General features: G+C 40.5%; 1 protein-coding gene across 1 annotated transcript in view; it reads left to right on the top strand.

The window, feature by feature from the left end:
- Nucleotides 1–20,456, top strand: part of LOC105390772 (nuclear pore complex protein Nup98-Nup96) — a 57,413-nt gene that overhangs the window by 23,360 nt on the left and 13,597 nt on the right. The window contains exons 26-40 of the mRNA XM_048624302.1: nt 440–554; nt 6,202–6,321; nt 7,442–7,504; nt 8,215–8,313; nt 8,832–8,975; nt 9,688–9,810; nt 10,332–10,457; nt 11,900–12,015; nt 12,499–12,627; nt 13,247–13,325; nt 13,667–13,765; nt 14,161–14,283; nt 15,136–15,301; nt 15,817–15,997; nt 16,425–16,546. Of these exons, the coding sequence (XP_048480259.1) occupies nt 440–554; nt 6,202–6,321; nt 7,442–7,504; nt 8,215–8,313; nt 8,832–8,975; nt 9,688–9,810; nt 10,332–10,457; nt 11,900–12,015; nt 12,499–12,627; nt 13,247–13,325; nt 13,667–13,765; nt 14,161–14,283; nt 15,136–15,301; nt 15,817–15,997; nt 16,425–16,546 (1,805 nt within the window). The remainder of the gene's footprint in view (nt 1–439; nt 555–6,201; nt 6,322–7,441; nt 7,505–8,214; nt 8,314–8,831; nt 8,976–9,687; nt 9,811–10,331; nt 10,458–11,899; nt 12,016–12,498; nt 12,628–13,246; nt 13,326–13,666; nt 13,766–14,160; nt 14,284–15,135; nt 15,302–15,816; nt 15,998–16,424; nt 16,547–20,456) is intronic.

Genomic DNA, 20,456 nt, shown 5'->3' with positions numbered 1-20,456 from the left:
GGTGTTCCGGGTGAGGCTTTAGTGCTGTTTGGGGTGGACTTTTATCTGCGATATTCCCGATATATTGATAATTCTTTATTGAAAATCCGACTCTGAGTGTTTTGTAAATCTCATTTTCGCTCGCGAAATGTATAGTTTGACAGTACTACCTAAAACTTGTAGTGTATTTAGATCGGCATGATTGAATGATCTTAATGTATACACAGGTAGGTGTATAATCCGATAGGGAGTCATACAAATCGTATTTGTAAACAACTTTTGTACTACACCATTGCAATACTCCTAAAAACAAAGTTATGTTTAAATACATTTTTATATGGACTAAAATATTGTTTTTCAAGAGTTTTGGACATCACCCTAAGTACAAGCCCTGAATCACCACCATTAGGCTTAGTATACCACTTATGAAACATCCTGTATAACAAAATCCTCCCCACAGGTGGAACACTTCAGCAAGTACGGTATCACGGACTCTGATGAAGAAGACGACATCACTCCCGAGGTGATGAAGAGACAACTCGTCACCGAGTCTCTGCAGAAGAACGCTGCTCCAGGTGATTATTATTCAAATCAAATCAAAAAAAATCAAAAATGTTTATTTACATAACACTTAGCCTAATTTTGACAAGTGCGTGCGGTATCCCCATTTAAGCTAGAAGGCCTGTGTTTGGAGATACCGCTCTTCCATAATAATATGTTACTTAATAACTAAGAATGGCCGAATGGCATACATAGCATAATCTTAAGAAAAGAAAAGAAAAGAAATTTAATTATTGATAAAGGTAACTAAAGGTATACATAGTCAAGTTAAAGTGCTATGCGTATCTATGTTTACTAGTGCGTGTATTTATTTGCATGTGTAGTTAGTTTGGTTGGTGTGTGTGTGTTTGCGTGTGACTGTGTGTGTATGTGTGTGTGTGTGTGTGTGTGTGTGTGAGTGTGTGTGTGCGCGTATGTGTGAGTGTGAGTGTGTGTATTTTGTGTTGTGTGTGGGTGTATGTAGTGTGTAAGCTTGCGTGGGCATGTGTGAGTCTGCTTATTCGCGAATGTATTTGTATGTTTAGGTGTTACATATAAGTAAATTCTCTGTTTCGTCATAGGTCAAAGTCTGAATGAATTTTATCACCAAGTTTTTGCACTCTCTGAAGTTTTTATTATATATATAGGTTTGTTTATTTAATTTATTATATAGATATGCCGACCGTGTGTTGTATTGTATACTGGCAAATGTAGTTCTGACAGTTGGAAGTTTCAATATTATGTCTTTTCTTCGTTTTTTTAACAGAGTAGGGTCAAATGGAAGACATTTATGAGTTTTGAGTATAACAGATAGAATGTATAGTTTGCGAACTGAAAGTAGGTTGCTAATGTTGTAAAGCTTGTCAGTGGAGAAAAGTCTCTTTTTGAAGTACATGGTCTTTATGAGGTTTCGCTGTGATCTCTCTATGTTTAGGAACTGGGTCTTTGCCGCGCCACCCCATATTGATATGCAGTAAGTGATAACTGATTGGGCCAAGGTTACATATATTTGGTTAAGCAAAAGTTTTGGAGAATCGTTAGGGTTGGCAGGTGTATCAGGTATCACATGTCGAAGTGTTTTAAACAGCCATGTGAGTTTTCTTATTCTGTTACCAACATGCTCCAACTGAGAATACCATGATAGTCGCTGGTCCACGAAAACGCCTAAGTATTTGACTTTGGAAACTTTATTTATGGTTGGACAATCACAAATACCTATACTGCGATTTACGTCGTCACAACCTTCGCTATGGATTTTCATAGTGAAGTCGCCCTGTGGTTGCGAACTATTGTAAATACCAAAGCAAATATAGTTGGTCTTGCTTGTGTTTAACGTTAGTAAATTATGTGTCAGCCAAAGGGAAACCTGGGCCAAGCCCCGCTCAGCGCATACTTTTACTTCGGACCAGGATGTACCAGCAAAAGTGATAGCAGTGTCGTCCGCATACGACAGGATTTGGGCGTTGTTGATCTTTATTCCGCAGAGGTCATTAATATATATAAGGAACAACGTTGGGCCTAGCACACTACCCTGTGGTACACCGTAAGACACCAGCTCCTCTCCACTGATACAACCCGGTAATTTAACTCTTTGCTTCCGCTCAGACAAGTAGTCAGTGAAAAGTGAAAGTGGGACCCCTCTTATTCCAATCCTTTCAAGCTTGCGTATTAAAATTGGAATGGACACCGTATCAAACGCTTTTTTCAGGTCAAGGAAGACCGATAAGCATTTGCGGCCACTATCAAGCTGTTGTGTTACAAAGGAGCTTAGCTCATGGACTGCGTCTTCAGTCGATCTTCCTTGCCTGAAACCATATTGAGCTGGGGATAGAATGTCGAATTTATTGAGGTAGTTCATAAGTCTGACATTGATTAGTTTTTCTAATATTTTTGAGATGGCTGGTAGGACCGAAATTGGTCTATAATTACTAATGTCTTCTTTGTCCCCTCCCTTATATATAGGAGTTATCACAGCTTGTTTTAGTAGATTTGGGAAAACGCCTTTGGCGAAACATAGGTTTGTAAGATGAGTAATGATCGGCGCTATCTGATGAACCATTATTTTCAGGAATTTATTAGGGATATTGTCCCAACCAGCTCCACTATTCAGCTTTAGGTTATTTATGGTGCACGTTACTTCACCCAGGTCAGTTGGCAGAAGGACAAAAGATTGCGGAGGTGTAAATATGTGGTCCAGTGGCGGGCTAGAGTTATTTGTTTGATCAGGATTAATTTGAACTGCCAATGATTTTCCAATGTTGGCAAAGTAGTGGTTAATGTGATCAGCAGATTTGGAGATTGAAGATTTTATATTAAGTAGTTCAATATTGGAGTCATGTTTTTTACTAGTATATGTAATGTTTTTTATGTTTTCCCACAGTAATTTATTAGAGTGGAGTGAGTTAATAATGTTTTCTCGATCAAATTTCCTTTTTATTTTTTTAATTAAGCTAGTGCAGTAATTTCTGTAACGCCGATATGTAATGCGAAGTATGTCATTATTTGGATCTTGTCGTAGATTTTTCTGCAACTTGTTTCTGTTTCGAATGCATCGAAGTAGCCCAGGAGTAATCCATGGCTTTAGGATTTGCTTACTGCATGGGACCATCGTCACCTTGGTATGCAATTTTAGACTTTCACTAATTTTATCTATTAATATAGTGGTTAGGGACACAGGGTCATCACAGAACAGTAACTCAGACAGGTTTTTATTAAGTAAATATTTTAAGGCTTCATCAAAATTAACAGTGGTTTTAGTTTTAGATTCTTTGTGTTTGAATTTTATTTTAGCGATTGTAAGAAACGTAGAGAAATGGTCGGTAGTTGTGGTATCTAAGATGGCGATGGTTGCTGAGAACTTAACTCTATTTATTTTTAACATGAGGTGGTCTAAGCAGTTTCGTTCCCTTGTTGGAAAGGTATGACCTGCCAGAATACCGTAGGCTGATAACATATTTAAGTAGCTCATTCTATTTTTATATTCATTTGAAGGCTCTATTAGTTTAGGTCGAATATTTATATTTATATCACCTGCAACTATTATACTGGAGTGAGAAGGATAATTATCTAAGTGGGCACCTAAGGAGTTAATAAAATGTTCTGCGTTTGTGTTAGACGGTGATCTGTAAATGCCGAGGATTGTATTGTTTAATACATTGACCTCCAGACAAGAAGCATGAGTAAGATTAATTTCCTTTACTGTATGTCTAAGAGATTTTTTCACATACGCTACTACACCATCATTCTGATTAAGGAGATGCTCGGTACGGTATGAGGCGTAGTTGGGTAGTTCAGGTATGGGTTTACTTGGGTCAAGTCGGCACTCTGTTAGGACAATGACATCTGTTTTAAACGAAAAAGTTGACAACGTAATGAGGAAATCGTCTAGATTACAATAGATACTATTTATGTTTTGAGCAATAAGTGTGAAATCGTTGTTATTAATACTGACGTGTTTTTCAAGTTCATCAGCAGAGCATTCCAGTGATCGGGCTATTTCAATATCATCTAAGTCGTTCAGAGTTTTGAGAGTGTCACCCATTATTTGTAGAGCATATGAAATTAGTCATTATAGTGGCGGCAATGGTTGTAAGAGTAGAAGGTGGTGTAAGGTGTGTAGAGCTACATTTTTTTGAGTTGTAGTGTGTGAGTGAGTTCTTGGTGAGAGGTGGTATACCTGGTAAAACGTTATATGTGTTAATACGTGTTTTTGTTTTCGTTTTTGTGATGTAGAGTGTTAGTGAGTGTGTGTGTGAGTTTTCGTTGAGTAGTAGTTTGATTATGAACGTGCAGTGGTTGTGTGTTGTTAGAGTACATAGCTGAATAATCATAACGCACAGCAAAAAAATTATGAGTGAAAGATTTACTAGCAAATTTACAAGCATAAAATTGATGAGGTGTACTATGTGCAGAAGAATGTATAGTCAGTCTTGATTATTAAGCAATTGTTGAACTTGTTGTTCACTTTTGATTTGAATAATAGGCGATTGCTCATTCTTCCGCACATAGACCCTCCCATAAGATGTCCACACGAACTTATATGACTTGGATTGACCGAGGTCACGAGCCAGGAAATGTAGGCGGGCACCCTTCCGTGTCAAATTCTCAGAGATAAAAATTGGCGTGTCCTCTTGTGTTTTAAAACCCAAGTGTTTTGCGCATAACTTATTTGATTTATTGCGAATATTGTATGACTTTGCCAATTTCAGTAGATCAGTTTTCAGAAGAGCAGAGCCAGTTTCAACCACAATCGGAGTGTTACGTTGCTCATGATTCTTGCCTTTTACTCTGTAAATGTCCTTAATATCTGATTTACTTAGTGTACAGCCGACAGTATCAGATAGCGCAAGGACCATTTCCACCAGATCCTGTTTGCTTTCTTTCTCCTTCCTAGGAACACTCTTCAGCTCAAAGTTAGTCTTGCGATAACTAAGCTGTACTTCCTCCAGCTTTTCTTCCAGGAATAAAATATATTCCCGGTTCGCTTTGGCTACGGTCTCCAGCTTGCCGACTGAGGACTTTAACTCCTCGTTTTGGCTTGTGACAATTTCAAGACTTCCCTGTATGTGCTTTATGTCCTCCTGCAGTTCTTTCATAGTGCTCCTGAGTTCATTTGCTGATTCCCTTTGCGATATCATGAAACTCGATATTAACTGTCGCATTTCCAGTTTAAATGACTCGAAGTGGTCGCGCTCCTGCGATACAGCGAAGTCCTGCCTACGACGGCGAGTAGAAACCGCCTGCAAAGGCGATCGGTTCTCTTCCGATAGGCAGATAGACATATCAGGATCCGACATACTTCTGTGCATTATGTTTCGCAGTGAACGGCCAGTCAAAGTACCAGGAAAGCAGATATCGTTAGGAGTGAGTCACTAGCTCAGTGCGGTATCGGGGCACAATAGCAGTGGGCGTGGCTTAAAGTGAGGGTACAATAGCGGCGCAGGCGACGGGGCGTGTCCGTCGAGCGCAATAGCCAATTGTGAGACAGCGGGGCGTGGCTTAGATGGTGGTGACTCGACTGGGCGGGGCTTGCGCGTGGGCAGCGTTCAATTAGCACAAAGTGGGAGGGGCCAATGCGGGGTGTTTAAGATGGCTACTCCTGCGCACACCCTTGATTGGACAGTCCTTAGAGTTATTCAGCACTTACGCCAAGCGCGGGGATTGGATGACGTCACAGTCAAGTTGACCTCCTTAGCGTTTCTGCACTCCTATTATTTCACTTTGATTTAAGTTTTACAAAATTTTGATTAGTTTTTTGAAAATAATCTGCGCGGACTAGTTAGCACGAGTACACCATACGGCGGTCCGGGGGGAAGAGGATTTTTATGATGATAGTTTATTGTTTTGTAGTAGAGTTATAGAATAGATAGAAAAATAGAGTAGTAAATTTATCTCACGGCCATTCAAAGCATTTGCTATTATGTATGTAAGTTTGTTATACAAAAATATATAAAGACAACCTCTACTCCTTTTTAAAAACAAAATCGCATAGCCGGGTAACATTATGGCGAGTAAAACTCATCTCTATCTGGCTATAAATAATGTTCTAGTCAATCTATCGATATCCGAGGAAAAATTACCTCTTCCACCAAATGCCTTGACCCCAAATACACCTAGACATTCTAGCGCAGCCCAAAATAAAAACCCACCTCTATACCCTACTAAATAGAGTCTTTCTTCCAGCACAAAAGCACCTCCCCCCCGCCCCCGGTCTCGGGGGTCTCGGCGGGCTGGCCGCCCCCGGAGACAGCCTGTTCCAGATGCAGCAGTCCACGCTGAACCTACTCAATGGCGCTGGGAAAGGTACTCTATTATAGCCAGATTTAAAAGCTATTTAAGTATGAAACTAACCCCCTTATTCATAAAAAAGTTACTGGACGCTTTAGCTATTGGACTGTTCTGTCACTCTCTAACAGAGAACAATTTGTTCTTTGACAGAGAGTGACAGAACAGTTCAATAACTAAAGCGTCCAGTAACTTTTTTATGAATAAAGGCGTAAGACTTTAGCAATGTTACTGTCGTACAATATTGAGTCAGTAAGATATTAAGAGGGTCAATCCGCAATGGCGCTGGGAAATCAAGCTAAAACATCTCCTTCATTTCATATTGGTGACCCCGACATGATATTCGCTTAGATATAAGAGCTACTATCACAAATACCTAAAGCCGTTGGTAAAGCTACCATACCCCAGTAGCTATAAGAGCAAAAGCCCCTCCCCCCCGCCCCCGGTCTCGGGGGTCTCGGCGGTCTCGGCGGGCTGGCGGCCCCCGGAGACAGCCTGTTCCAGATGCAGCAGTCCACGCTGAACCTGCTCAATGGCGCTGGGAAAGGTAGAATAGAATAGAATATAACTTTATTGGTCACCACAAATGGCAAAAACATACAAAGAATACTTATAAACTAGGAGAAATCTTCAAGGAGTAGCGGGAATGAAGAAGAAGAATCATCAATAGGCGGCCTTATCGCTAAGAGCGATCTCTTACAGATACCTTATAAGATTAAGATATATACCTTATGTAGTAAGATTTAAGAGCTTTTATCACAAATTAACCATAGAATACCCAAGGAAAGCCAAACACTTTTTCAATGGCAAAACCTTCATTTTGGTAACCCCGACGTGATAAATATATTCGCTTAGATATAAAGCTACTATCTAAAGCCATTAGAAAAGCTACCCTACTCCAGTAGCCATAAGAGCACAAAGCAAATTGTATTCGATATAAGAGATGTTTTATAAGAATATCGCTGTTGCACGAAACTGAGTCAGTAAGTTTGTAAGAGGTCAATTCTAAATGGCGCAGGGAATGGTACATTATGTAGTTTTATCACAAATATTCATAGCCATTGGAAAAGCTACTTTACTTCCCTACGAGTAGCTATAAGAATGTTTCTCAAATTCCGTAATCCCGTTTTTGTTTCAGCCTTCGAAATGGACACCACAGAAGACAATGACATCCCATCCCTGTATCCTGAAATCAACAGAGGTATGTCTTCACATCATTAATCACATTTTAATTCAAGCTTACGTATTGCAACATAAAATCTCAAAGTTCCATAAATAAAAAAATGAGTACAAAATTTTTGCCAAGAATTTTGCCCAGTATTGATCATGAAAAAACAATGGCGACTATCTAGGATTCGAAACGCGTCCTTGCCGAAATAGACCAATAGCAGCCAAGCGGCATAGAGCGCACCAATAGCATCGCATGGTTTTGACACCTTCGTTGGGACACTTTTTAGGTCCCATTGGAGGTGCGCGTAGAATATTTTTTAAACGAAACGAGTTATGAGTATCTCTCTCGCACATTTCCGATATGGACAGAGTGAGATGGGTCATTGTATATTATACCATACCTATTGGGACCAATAGCAACGCAGTAAAACAATTTCAGTACAAGTTTGTTATAAAAAATAGCGTGTAACAGACAATAATATATCCATCATATCATTCGACGACCGAATGGTGTATAGGTTAGTGCCACTGAATGCCGGGTTCGATTCCTGGGCCGGATTGGTTGAAAAACAGATATTTGTACTCGGGTCTTGGGTGTTGATATTTATAAATAATATATAATGTACACATTATGTTTCAGCTTTACATTACCCATATTATAGGCTCTGACTAGTTTAGGGTGGGATGGCCGTATGTGAGATGTCCTCATATTATTACAATATTATTATTATCTCTTTCTAGCGTACGGTGTTAAGAGCCCTACGAGCGAGCTGGCGCGATTAGAGAATCGACACAGCCACAGCGTGCAACTTATGAAGGCCTCTCTATACGCAGATACTGGTATGTACTATTCACTATTATATTCTTTGTAGGGATATAAGGGGCTTCCTTGGACCATTTCCCAAGTAAGAAGGGATAGTAGGCTGAAAGGCGGTGACTCATGGGGATAGTCTGCATAAATATTGTTGTACTTGTACTATTTTAAATATTTAAACAAAACGAATTTCAAAAAGTCGTAGAGCAAAAGTTCTTCGGAATAACCTCTTGAATCGTCATCCCCTTTCGGCTAACAAATTACTGTATTAGATACAGTTGATATGTCACTCGTGGAAGCTCCTTTCACCCCAGTCCACTAATGCAAAAAAAACAGCGCTGTGGCCTTATTGTCCACATCACATCCTGAGCTGGTGCCTTTTTGCTGCTGGTACTCTTGACAGCAATTTTTGTTTGTTTTTGATTTTTTTGTACTGTATACGAGTATTGTTGTTGTTTTGTACCATGTTCATTATTTTGTTATTGTGGTGAGTCTTTCTTTTAAATAAACAATTGAAAGTGTAACCCAAAAACCTCCCCTACAGAAATGGAAGAAGACGACATGTCAGTGTCGACCGGCGACCAGCTGGTGCCCGTGCCGCCGGTGTTGCTGGCCGTGTCGCCGCGCGCCCCCCCGCCCGCGCGGGAGCCCGACGCGGGGGAGGGGGCGTCGCCCGCGCCGTGTAAGGGTGAGTGCTGTGACGACCGAATGGCGTAGTGGTTAGTGACCCTGACTACTGAGCCGATGGTCCCGGGTTCGATTCCCGGCTGGAGCAGATATTTGTTTAAACACAGATATTTGTTCTCGGGTCTTGGATGTGCCCGTTAAATGGCAATAGGCCGCCCCCTATTACATTGGGACTAACATAACACTCTGGCGAAAAGTGGGTGCAGCAATGCACCTCTGCCTACCCCGCAAGGGAGTACATTAGTACAAAGCGTGAGTGCGTGTTTTTTTTTTGTATGAGAGGCATTAATCATTATATGGTTTCGCTTTTATGAAGTCGATTGAATACTTGTTTATTAGGATTTTAAATGGGTAACAAACTAATAACTGTACTCATACAGTTGTGGGAAATTACAAAACAAAACAGTGAATATAAGTATTCTGTATACAGATAGAGTACTCCTTACATCTACCCAAATGATTGGGGTACTGAAGTAGATCCTATCGTTTGTACCGGCTTCTTTCGGACAACCTTTGTCAAAAACATCTTTTCCTCACAGTCTATCGCACTCCCTGTCACTTGCTCTAAGCCCAAGGTTAACTGGAAGAAAATGCTTTTAGCATTAAGTTCGCCGATTACAGTACAAATTTAATTATGTTCAATAAATTTACTTGTACCCATTCCCCCCAATGATTGGAGTACTGAAGTAGTCGTTTATACCGACTTCTTTCAGACGAACTTTGTAAAATTAAATGTTTTTTTTCAGAAGTGGAGCTGCGCCCTCTGGACGTGAGGCCGCACACCATAGTGCTCAAATACCACCGGAAAGTGCCTCCGTTCAAGCTCACTATAGCAGGTAATATTGTCTACAGATAATGGTGTATACAGGGTGTTGGGAAGGGGTAGTATGCTGAAGGATATGTCTTGATCACTGTGAAATGAAATGGAATATTCGCATATTAACTTGCTTTTCCAAACATCATGGTCGAAAGTTTTCTGAAGCTGTAGAACTGACAAACGTTGTTTTACAATGACTATCTTTTAGTTAAACCCTTTTTATTTGTACGCATATTCAAACAGCATACAGTTACAATTCGGTCCAAAAACATTCAAGCTGTTTGGACTGAACGGTACAACACTTATACTAAAACAAATGTAATAAACGGTTTTATCTTTTAATCCGACACCATTCAGACATCCTCCCACTGATGATAATAAACTAACAACCATGACATTCCCCCCAGGCGAACTGGGAGCATTCTATATAGGGGATATGATCTTAGTAATGATAATTACGCTAATAACGATGAGATTTCCCATCCCATCAATTTTGTCATGTTTTTATTGAATAAAACAATTTATTATTATTATCTACAGGTGAACTGGGAGCATCCTGTATAGCCGACATGTCCATCTGCCGCGCGCGCCACTCGCGCGTCGGGCACGGGCCCGGCAACACGCTGGTCCACGCCACCAGTGCCGCCGCCAGCGAGCTGCCGCCAGGTATGACGTGTAACATGTAGTGTAACATGCTGTGACATGTGCAACACGCTGGTCCACGCCACCAGTGCCGCCGCCAGCGAGCTGCCGCCAGGTATGACGTGTAACATGTAGTGTAACATGCTGTGACATGTGCAACACGCTGGTCCACGCCACCAGTGCCGCCGCCAGCGAGCTGCCGCCAGGTATGACGTGTAACATGTAGTGTAACATGCTGTGACATGTGCAACACGCTGGTCCACGCCACCAGTGCCGCCGCCAGCGAGCTGCCGCCAGGTATGACGTGTAACATGTAGTGTAACATGCTGTGACATGTGCAACACGCTGGTCCACGCCACCAGTGCCGCCGCCAGCGAGCTGCCGCCAGGTATGACGTGTAACATGTAGTGTAACATGCTGTGACATGTGCAACACGCTGGTCCACGCCACCAGTGCCGCCGCCAGCGAGCTGCCGCCAGGTATGACGTGTAACATGTAGTGTAACATGCTGTGACATGTGCAACACGCTGGTCCACGCCACCAGTGCCGCCGCCAGCGAGCTGCCGCCAGGTATGACGTGTAACATGTAGTGTAACATGCTGTGACATGTGCAACACGCTGGTCCACGCCACCAGTGCCGCCGCCAGCGAGCTGCCGCCAGGTATGACGTGTAACATGTAGTGTAACATGCTGTGACATGTGCAACACGCTGGTCCACGCCACCAGTGCCGCCGCCAGCGAGCTGCCGCCAGGTATGACGTGTAACATGTAGTGTAACATGCTGTGACATGTGCAACACGCTGGTCCACGCCACCAGTGCCGCCGCCAGCGAGCTGCCGCCAGGTATGACGTGTAACATGTAGTGTAACATGCTGTGACATGTGCAACACGCTGGTCCACGCCACCAGTGCCGCCGCCAGCGAGCTGCCGCCAGGTATGACGTGTAACATGTAGTGTAACATGCTGTGACATGTGCAACACGCTGGTCCACGCCACCAGTGCCGCCGCCAGCGAGCTGCCGCCAGGTATGACGTGTAACATGTAGTGTAACATGCTGTGACATGTGCAACACGCTGGTCCACGCCACCAGTGCCGCCGCCAGCGAGCTGCCGCCAGGTATGACGTGTAACATGTAGTGTAACATGCTGTGACATGTCGGCCTGCCGCATCTACAATTTAGGACAGGTTTTACCTTTGTCTATGTGTAACATATTTTTTCAATTTTGGCAATTTTGTTGGGTGAGGTGGTGAAATACAGGTTCTTACCTAGTTCGGAAACGGAGGCTAAACAATAACTTTTATGAAACATTCATAAATTAGCCGTTAGTAGTATACTTAAATTAGGCAAATTGCAGACACTTGCGTTCCCCATTTTATCAGCAATACAAAAATTAATCTTGCTGTATAAGAAATTTAAGAATATAATAAAATAAACTTATTAACTCTTCTATTTTATTTCCCAACAGTGGCAGACTTATCCCAACTGGGCGACTACGTGGCGGGCCGAGGCGAGAACGACTGGAGCGAGGCGGTTGTGAACCGTATCGCCATCGGACAGTCGGCGCCAGGGCGGAATCTCAAGGTATAATACTCAAGCTCACTCCAAACGTCTACTGGAATAAAAATTTTTTTCTTCTTTCTGTCTTACTTTCTTTCTGGAAATATTTTTTATATTACACACGTGAATGTGATCCATGTCTTGGGTATGGATGGATGTTTATAATCGTTCACAGAATAAATAATAATAAGAAATAAACGGCGGAGTTATCGGTGAAGATACCTACATAAAAAAAAAAAAAAAATATCCCGACGAATTGAGAACCTCCTCCTTTTTTTGAAGTCGGTTAAAAAGGATAAAGAAACAAGGCTAAAGCTATTTATATAAAATTTGTTATGTAGAAAGCCCTGTACTTTATACTGTGGAAATTGTGGAAATTCCACAGTATAAAGTAGCTATTTTGTGTTTCGTTAAATCAATAAATTAGTATTCTATTGGCTACTTGTTATCCCACGAGAAAACTTTGATTCCTACGGGAAAGCCTAACATTACATTTTTCGTTCCCAGGACGAGTTATCCGCTCCACTAGACATCCTACTCGACTTCTCGACATTCAAGTCTGAAGACAGTCGGCAGTTAGTCGTACGTGACTCACCCGCAGACCGACGCGAGCTGCTGAGGAAGCTGAGCCAAGCGGTGAGTCGATGTTTCTATACGCACGTGCTGAGTGGGGACCTTTTGCTCTATAATTAGAAATGTAAGTCAGAAGACTCACCCGCGGACCGACGCGAGCTGCTGAGGAAGCTGAGCCAAGCGGTGAGTCCATGTTTCTATACGCACGTGCGGAGTGGGGGCCTTTTGCTCTATAACTCGACACAAGTCTGAAGACAGTCGGCAGCTGATCGTTCGTGACTCACCCGCAGACCGACGCGAGCTGCTGAGGAAGCTGAGCCAAGCGGTGAGTCAATGTTTCTATACAGCACGTGCTGAGTTGGGGACCTTTTGTTAGCACATGTTTATTGTCTGGGGCCACACACAACGTTACTCACTCATCGGCAGGGTTTATTAACTTGGTCTTCCATTTTCGGAAATAAAATGTCCCCTTCTTTCTATCATCGTTTGCTTATCATTCGGCTAACCAAACCACTTTTGCAACACTCTACTCACTATTAATTTCATCAATATAAAAAAAACTCCATACAATTTTATTAAGTTTTCCGCATTCCTCTTCAAACCATCAACCTATCCCAAAGATCCGTCGGTCGGAAGGTCGTCCCAAGATTATGTTATTAATGAAATACATTGTTTGTTTCAGTTTGCGGGCTCCAACCCGTACCGCCAGGAAGTGTGGCAGCTGTGTGAGGCGCTGTGGGGTGCTGATTTGGACAATGATGGTAATTAATTGATTTTTAAGTGTTAGTTTCTCATGATCAGCCCGTAATCGTACACTGCTAGGCTTAGCTTATGTAAACCCAAGGAGCTTGACAATATAACACACTTCACAGGCCTTCTTCATGCAGCCATTGTGTAAATGTTTACTCGATTTAGCATAGCAAATTAGGCACAATAATACTTTTGTGCGTTGTAAACCTTATAATAATGTATCGCATAACACACACGCCGACTTTTATAAAATTTGATGTTTGTGTTTTTTGGAGTACCACCGCCGATTACCTATCATTATAGATCTACTAAAAAAAAAGTTACATTGCTTTTTTTTAAATTATTTCCGCAGGAGTACCCGGCACGGACCCTCAATCCATAGTGGACCGGCACAACGCTCTGCTACAGTGGCTGCTGGCCAGAGGAGTTGACGTCACCGCACCAGCTGATGGTATGTACCTCTTATTGTACAGTAGGAACCACGGAACTTGACCAATGATGCCATGGGGACGTTGCCGGTGACGGTGTCCAGGCATTTAGTATTGAAATGTATGGAACCTGATTAATTTGGCGACTTAAATCACATATTAATTATTTACTCATCAAACTGAACAAAATCTAATCTAAGAAACTTACACTGGTAAATTAAAGTTTTACTCTGACCTCCCATGCAACATTTTATCAAATTTAACAAATAAGTATTCATTTCTGTAAATTTTCATCTTTTCCTTAAAAGAAAAAGAATTATTTTAATCCCTCTTTTCAGGCAATATTTCTAAGAGTTACCTATGTTAATATCCACTCATGAAAACCTAATAACTAACCTCATATTTCCCCTATCCACAGACAAGAACTCGCACACAGCTCAAATCTACACGCTGCTGTTGGGCGGGCGGCTACTGGAGGCGTGCAAACTGGCTCGAGAGAGCGGCGACCTGAACATGGCCGCCATATTGGCTCAGGCTGGAGGTATGTACTGTTATATTTACTATGTTGTTCACAAAAGTTGACCAACATTAATGACATTACAGGACGTTGCAAAAAGGTATGCTTAGGCGAAACCGTGCAGCATGTTATTATCTAAAGCTGAAAATTAAATCAGATTGACAAAATCATAGTAAAAAAGGCCTATATGGTCTGTTTTTTAATATCAGATAGACAGATTCTGAACGGTTCATCTGAGTTTAAAAAACAAACTTTACATGTAAACTTGTGAGCCTATGTCCTACAATAGACGATAACGAATTGATAATGGTGATGATACACGCTCTTGTTGGGCGGGCGGCTACTCGAGGCGTGCAAACTGGCGCGAGAGAGCGGCGACCTGAACATGGCCGCCATATTGGCTCAGGCTGGAGGTATGTACTGTTATACCATAGTATACAAGCTAATTTTACTATAGTATTAAAACAAATACTCGTATGTAAGAATTCCGAGGACATATTTGTTTTAAAAACATCTGAAAGGATGAACGTCGAGAAGTTTCTTTCACCCTTTCTTCTTAGTGACAGAGCCTTTGTAAAATTGTGGTAACTAATAATTGTCAAATATTACGATAGATAAAGTAATAAACCGTGAAACTATTTATTATATTTTGAAGGTCCCAAATCCCATCTCAAATTATGCATCTATCAAAAATGCAGTGTCAAAATCTCTTCATTTTTATACATAACAAACATAATGTTACTATGGCAGACGTTTATTAAATAAAACAGAAATTTAAATAATTGTGATGAGCTCTAAAACTAATTATATCCTAAATTAAAATAAATTTTAAATTACTATAATATTTTTTCTAATATTTACCTATGTCACCCACAGGCGACGCAGCCTTCCGCTCCCTCCTCTCCACACAAATTCAGTCGTGGCGCGCGAGCGGCGCCGACAGCCTGCTCTGTGACATGCGTCTGCGCACTCTGGAGACGCTGTGCGCACGCGCCGCCCCGCGAGGCAGGCACTGGCTGCATGCGTTGGGAGCCACCGCCAGGTGCGTAGCGTGGCGTGGGACGCCCCTGAGGTCCTAGATGTGTATATTTCTTAAACCTTTTAAGGCTCTTGGCAATGTATTTGAACTAATATCGACTTTAGGTTCAAAACTAATTAAACATTTGAACTTAATCTACCTTATAATGGTTTAAAGAATTGAAACCATCAGAATCTGCCATGATTTATAAGATACTGAGATTTATTTTTAAAGTTATTAATACGGATTAAAAAGTGATTAATTAACAGTCATAAAAATATATAAATACTGTTTATAGAGTAATGAATAATCGTTAAAGGCTATGGATATTTCATATAAAGTAATTAACTCAAATTAACATCAATTCCACCAATCCGCACTAGGCCGCAGCGCGGTGTACAACCCTTCCTTTATTGGAAGGAGACCCGTGCCCCAGCAATGGGGACGTGATTGGTTGTGATGATGATGAACAGAAATAAAATCGAAAAATAATGAATCCATAATTATACCTAAAATAACGCTCTTTTTCTCTCCCACAGATACATATGCCCGCAAGTCTCATCCCTGGAACAGATCATCCGCAAATACTCCTCAATGTTCGCTGTCGACTCTGCCGATGATACCGAGGATGTGGACCTGACGGTGGTGAGAGAAGAGAATAGTGATATGCTGTACCCGCTGCCTCCCTACCAGGATAGCTACGCTGTTGGGGTCACTCAGGTAGGTTGTATGAGGGCTTCCAGTTTCGAAAATATTGACGGTCGCCATTTTAGGGCTACCATACTTTAAAATGAAGAAATGGCGCCCTTATTATCCAGGATCACTTATTTTATTGCTTCCATCATCCGTTGGTGTTTCTGCCAGTCAAGGCGTGTCGAGGTTGTCGAGATATGTAGTTGAAATATAAACCATATTTATAATTAATTAGGTATTTAAGTCTCCACCGGTCCCTTGGAAATTATAAAAAATAAAAAGCTATAGTTATCCCTTTTGTTTGTATTTATTACAGTATCTTTTGAAAAGTCACCGAAAACGTGTTACTTAATTTAATTCGTGCCGCTGTATTGTCTTTATATAACGTATCCTTCATTCCTTTAACTGCTGCTGGTGCCACGTTTTTATAAATAATGCTATATTTTGTCCCCAGAACGGCAAGAAACGTCGTGTGTTAGACCTCCGCTACGAGTTGATACGGGCGCGCGCGTTCCACGAGCGACCCAAGTTGCAGCCCGCCGCGCATACACCCGACCCGCTCGACTACTCGCTGTGGTATGTATGATACCCAATTACACACCAGGCATTACCACAACAAATAAAAAAGTACCAACTTGCTATAAGCATGAGATAGTATGATAGCCAAGGTTGGTTCCTGATTTTGCCGCAAGACTTCAGTGGTGGCGCGGATTCTGCCAGAAAAATGTAATCATAGTATTCAAAAGATACCTATTTAGCGTTGCCAAATGCCAATATGACCATAACACAAAAAATAAGACAGTGTTAAACAGATATTTAGCGCTCTGAAATGCCTTATTTACAAAAACAAAGGAAAGCGTTCAACAGATGTTAGTATAAGGATATAATGCGTAAACTGCGCTACGAGTTGATACGCGCGCTTTCCACGAGCGACCCAAGTTACAGCCCGCCGCCCACACACCCGACCCACTCGACTACTCACTGTGGTATGATAGTGATAACCATCATCATCAGGCCTTACCCCATACAACTTATCAGAGCATATAGCATGGGGCGCAAGACCTGATAAAAGTTTTCCGTTCTCGCTTTCGAAGCCGCGCGATAGCAGCAAGCGCGATGCAAGACTTACGTCTTGTCTAGAGGGCTGTACTATAGGTATGTAGTTATAAACTTATCAGCGGCATGGATGCCCGAAAGGAGCCTCCCAGAGTGACGTATTAACTAAGCTCTTGTCTGCAGTCGGAGTCACCCTAGGCATAAAAGTGCTGGTTATTAAAGTCGAGTTGGCCTGATTTTTGCTGATTTATGTATGTTACTGCTATTCTGTTGAGCTATTCTAAACCATACTATTGCTATACATATGAACCAGACTATCTCTGCACAAGTTACAAATATACTAAACTGTTTATTTTTGAGGCTAAAAAATTTTTTACAAATTCAAATTCAAATGGTTTAATCGACGTAAAATTTTACAATTATTTGTCGATAGTCATCTACCACCATTTCACAAAGGCCCCGTCATTGAGAAGGAAAGAAATGGCGAAAGAAACTCCTCGAGCATCTTTTCAACTTTTTCCTTATAATCTATTACAATTTTTACTTATATCTAGTACCTACAATTTTACTTAAGTACCTATATCCATTTCATTTTTTCAATAGCCTTAGCTGATGTGGACAAGACCACGCGTTTTTGTCGTTTAAATAATCATTTATACTATAGTAAGCTTTACTACATAATGTAGCTTTAACATAATTCTTAAATTTTTGCTCAGTAAGGTTTATTGCTTCATTTGATAATTTATTATAAAAACGTATACAGTTCCCCATGAATGATGTGTTTGTTTTCGAAAGTCTGAGTGTGGGGAAAAGCAACTTATTTTTGTTTCTGGTCTCAATACCGTGAGTGGCTCCTACTTTACTAAATGAATTTAAGTTTTTACGAACATACATAATATTTTCATAGATATATTGGCATGGAACAGTTAGTATACCTATTTCCTTAAACGTATCTCTTAATGAAATTCTAGACCCTAATACATATATGGCTCGAATTGCTCGTTTTTGCAGAACAAAGATTTGATTAATGTCAGCCGCTCGTCCCCACAATAGAATTACGTAAGACATAACACTATGAAAATAACTAAAATACACAAGCCTGGCTGTATCTACATCTGTTAACTGTCTAATGGTTCTAACCGCATAAGCTGCAGAACTCAATCTACCGGCTATCCTCTCAATATGGGGTCCCCATTGCAACTTTGAGTCAATTGTAATACCCAGGAATACCGTTTCCTTTACTAACTCTAGCTTATCGTTATTCAATGTCAAATATGTCTCTACTTGTCTTACATTAGGCAAAGTGAATTTAATACATTTTGTTTTCTTGGAGTTAAGAGCTAAATTATTTACAGTGAACCAATTAGCAACTATGGAAAGAGTACTGTTTGCATTGTCAAAATTGACTTCTTGTCGCTTCAACTTAAATATATTTATTTATTTATTTATTTAAAGGAAAACTTACAGCTAGAGATATCAGTAAAAATAGCAAAGTATGAGACAGACAGCCAATTACAAGTTTCCACATGTAAGAAACAAAATATTGCCATTATGCCTAATAAGTTCTACTTATTTCAGTGAATAGTAATAAATAAAAGTAAAAAACATTAACATTACATTATATATAAGTGAAGTATCATCAGCAAACAGTACTATCTCACATAATTTATCTACCAAAAACGGTAAATCGTTAACATATACAAGAAACAAGAATGGTCCTAAAATCGAGCCTTGGGGAACACCCATACTGACAGGACAGCCAGCCGAACGCACTCCATTTATGTCAACTAGTTGAGTTCTGTTGCTCAAGTATGATTCCAATAATGTAAGAGCTTTGCCAGTTAGCCCATAATATTTAAGTTTCATAAGTAGAGTGGCATGATCCACACAATCAAATGCTTTCGATAGATCGCAAAATACACCCACAGCATCAAGACGTTCCTCCCAAGCACTAAATATGTGTTTGACCAACGCGACACCAGCGTCAGTTGTAGATCGACCTTTGGTGAAACCGAACTGTTGGTTATGGAGAAGGCCGTGAATACTAAAGTGCGAAAGCATTTGATGCAGCATAATTTTTTCAAATATTTTACTCAGTACTGGCAAAACTGATACAGGCCTAAAATTATTGGGATCATTTTTCTCACCAGATTTAAAAAGCGGTATTAGTTTACTAAGTTTCATCAAATCGGGGAATACACCGACCTCAATGCATCTGTTAAAAAGATTAGCCAGGTGGGGTGCTAGGATATCAATAACATGACTAATAACTTTAACGGACATGCCCCATAAATCTTCTGTCATTTTTAAATTTAATTCTTTATAAGTGGTAATTATGGTCTGTGTATTTATACCATGAAATTGAAAGTCGAGATCGCAAGGCGGTGCATTCCCTCTTAGCAAACGTTCAGCTTCAGCGCAAGATGAGTCAAGGTTCTCAGTTGTAGCTATCGGTATACTACGGAAAAAATCTTCAAAGACGGAAGCCACTTCTTCACTAGATGAAACAATTTTATCATTAATTTTAAGTTCAAAATTTAAATCACGTGGTTTATTCTTCCCGGTTTCAGTATTGATGATATTCCATACGGTTTTAATCTTGTTATTAGAGTTTTTAATCTTTCTATTTATATAATCTGATTTAGCTTGGTGGCAAACGGCTTTGAATATCTTTGTATATTTCTTTACATAATCTCGAAAGTTAACGTCATGAGTAAATGTACGCTGTTCATAGAGATCATATAATTTACGTCTGCTCTTATAAATTCCCGATGTTGCCCAGTCATTAAGACTTAGTTTACAATTAACATCTACTTCTTTCTTAGTGAACACGTTTTCAAATTCTTGAGACAAACCTTGAAATATTTCCTTAAAGGCATCATTGGGATTTCTTTCAGAGCTTCTACAGTAGCCAAGTTTACTGTTCAATCGAGATTTAAACTTATCAATTCTGTATGATGTTACTGGTCTGAACTTGAAAGTGGCTGACTTACGTTCAAAAGTACAAGGAAACGTAATAATTTGCACACTGTGGTCGGATGGTAAACAATTGATTACAGAATGATTAGTAAAATCACAATTACAGTAAATATTGTCAATACAAGTGGCTGAGGTGGGAGTAATTCTGGTAGGTTCCAGGAAGACATTACTTAAATTATATGACTTGAACAAATTAATTATACAACATTTCATAGAAGTCTCAACTAATAAATCAATATTAAAATCTCCCACCACGACCACTTGTTTTGAGCTCTTAGATAAGATGGTAAGACTATCCTCCATCACTTTCTCAAATACTTTATAGTCAGAAGAGGGGGGCCTGTACACGCTTAAAATTATATACTTGTCCATCTCAACACAAGCTAGTTCAGCTATTCTTTCGACCGATAATTTTACAATATCTTTCCTATCCTTACATTTAAAATTTTTC

Source organism: Plutella xylostella, chromosome 11 (assembly GCF_932276165.1).
Source record: "Plutella xylostella chromosome 11, ilPluXylo3.1, whole genome shotgun sequence".
Lineage (NCBI taxonomy): Eukaryota > Metazoa > Arthropoda > Insecta > Lepidoptera > Plutellidae > Plutella > Plutella xylostella.
This window is presented reverse-complemented; position numbering and strand designations above follow the sequence as displayed.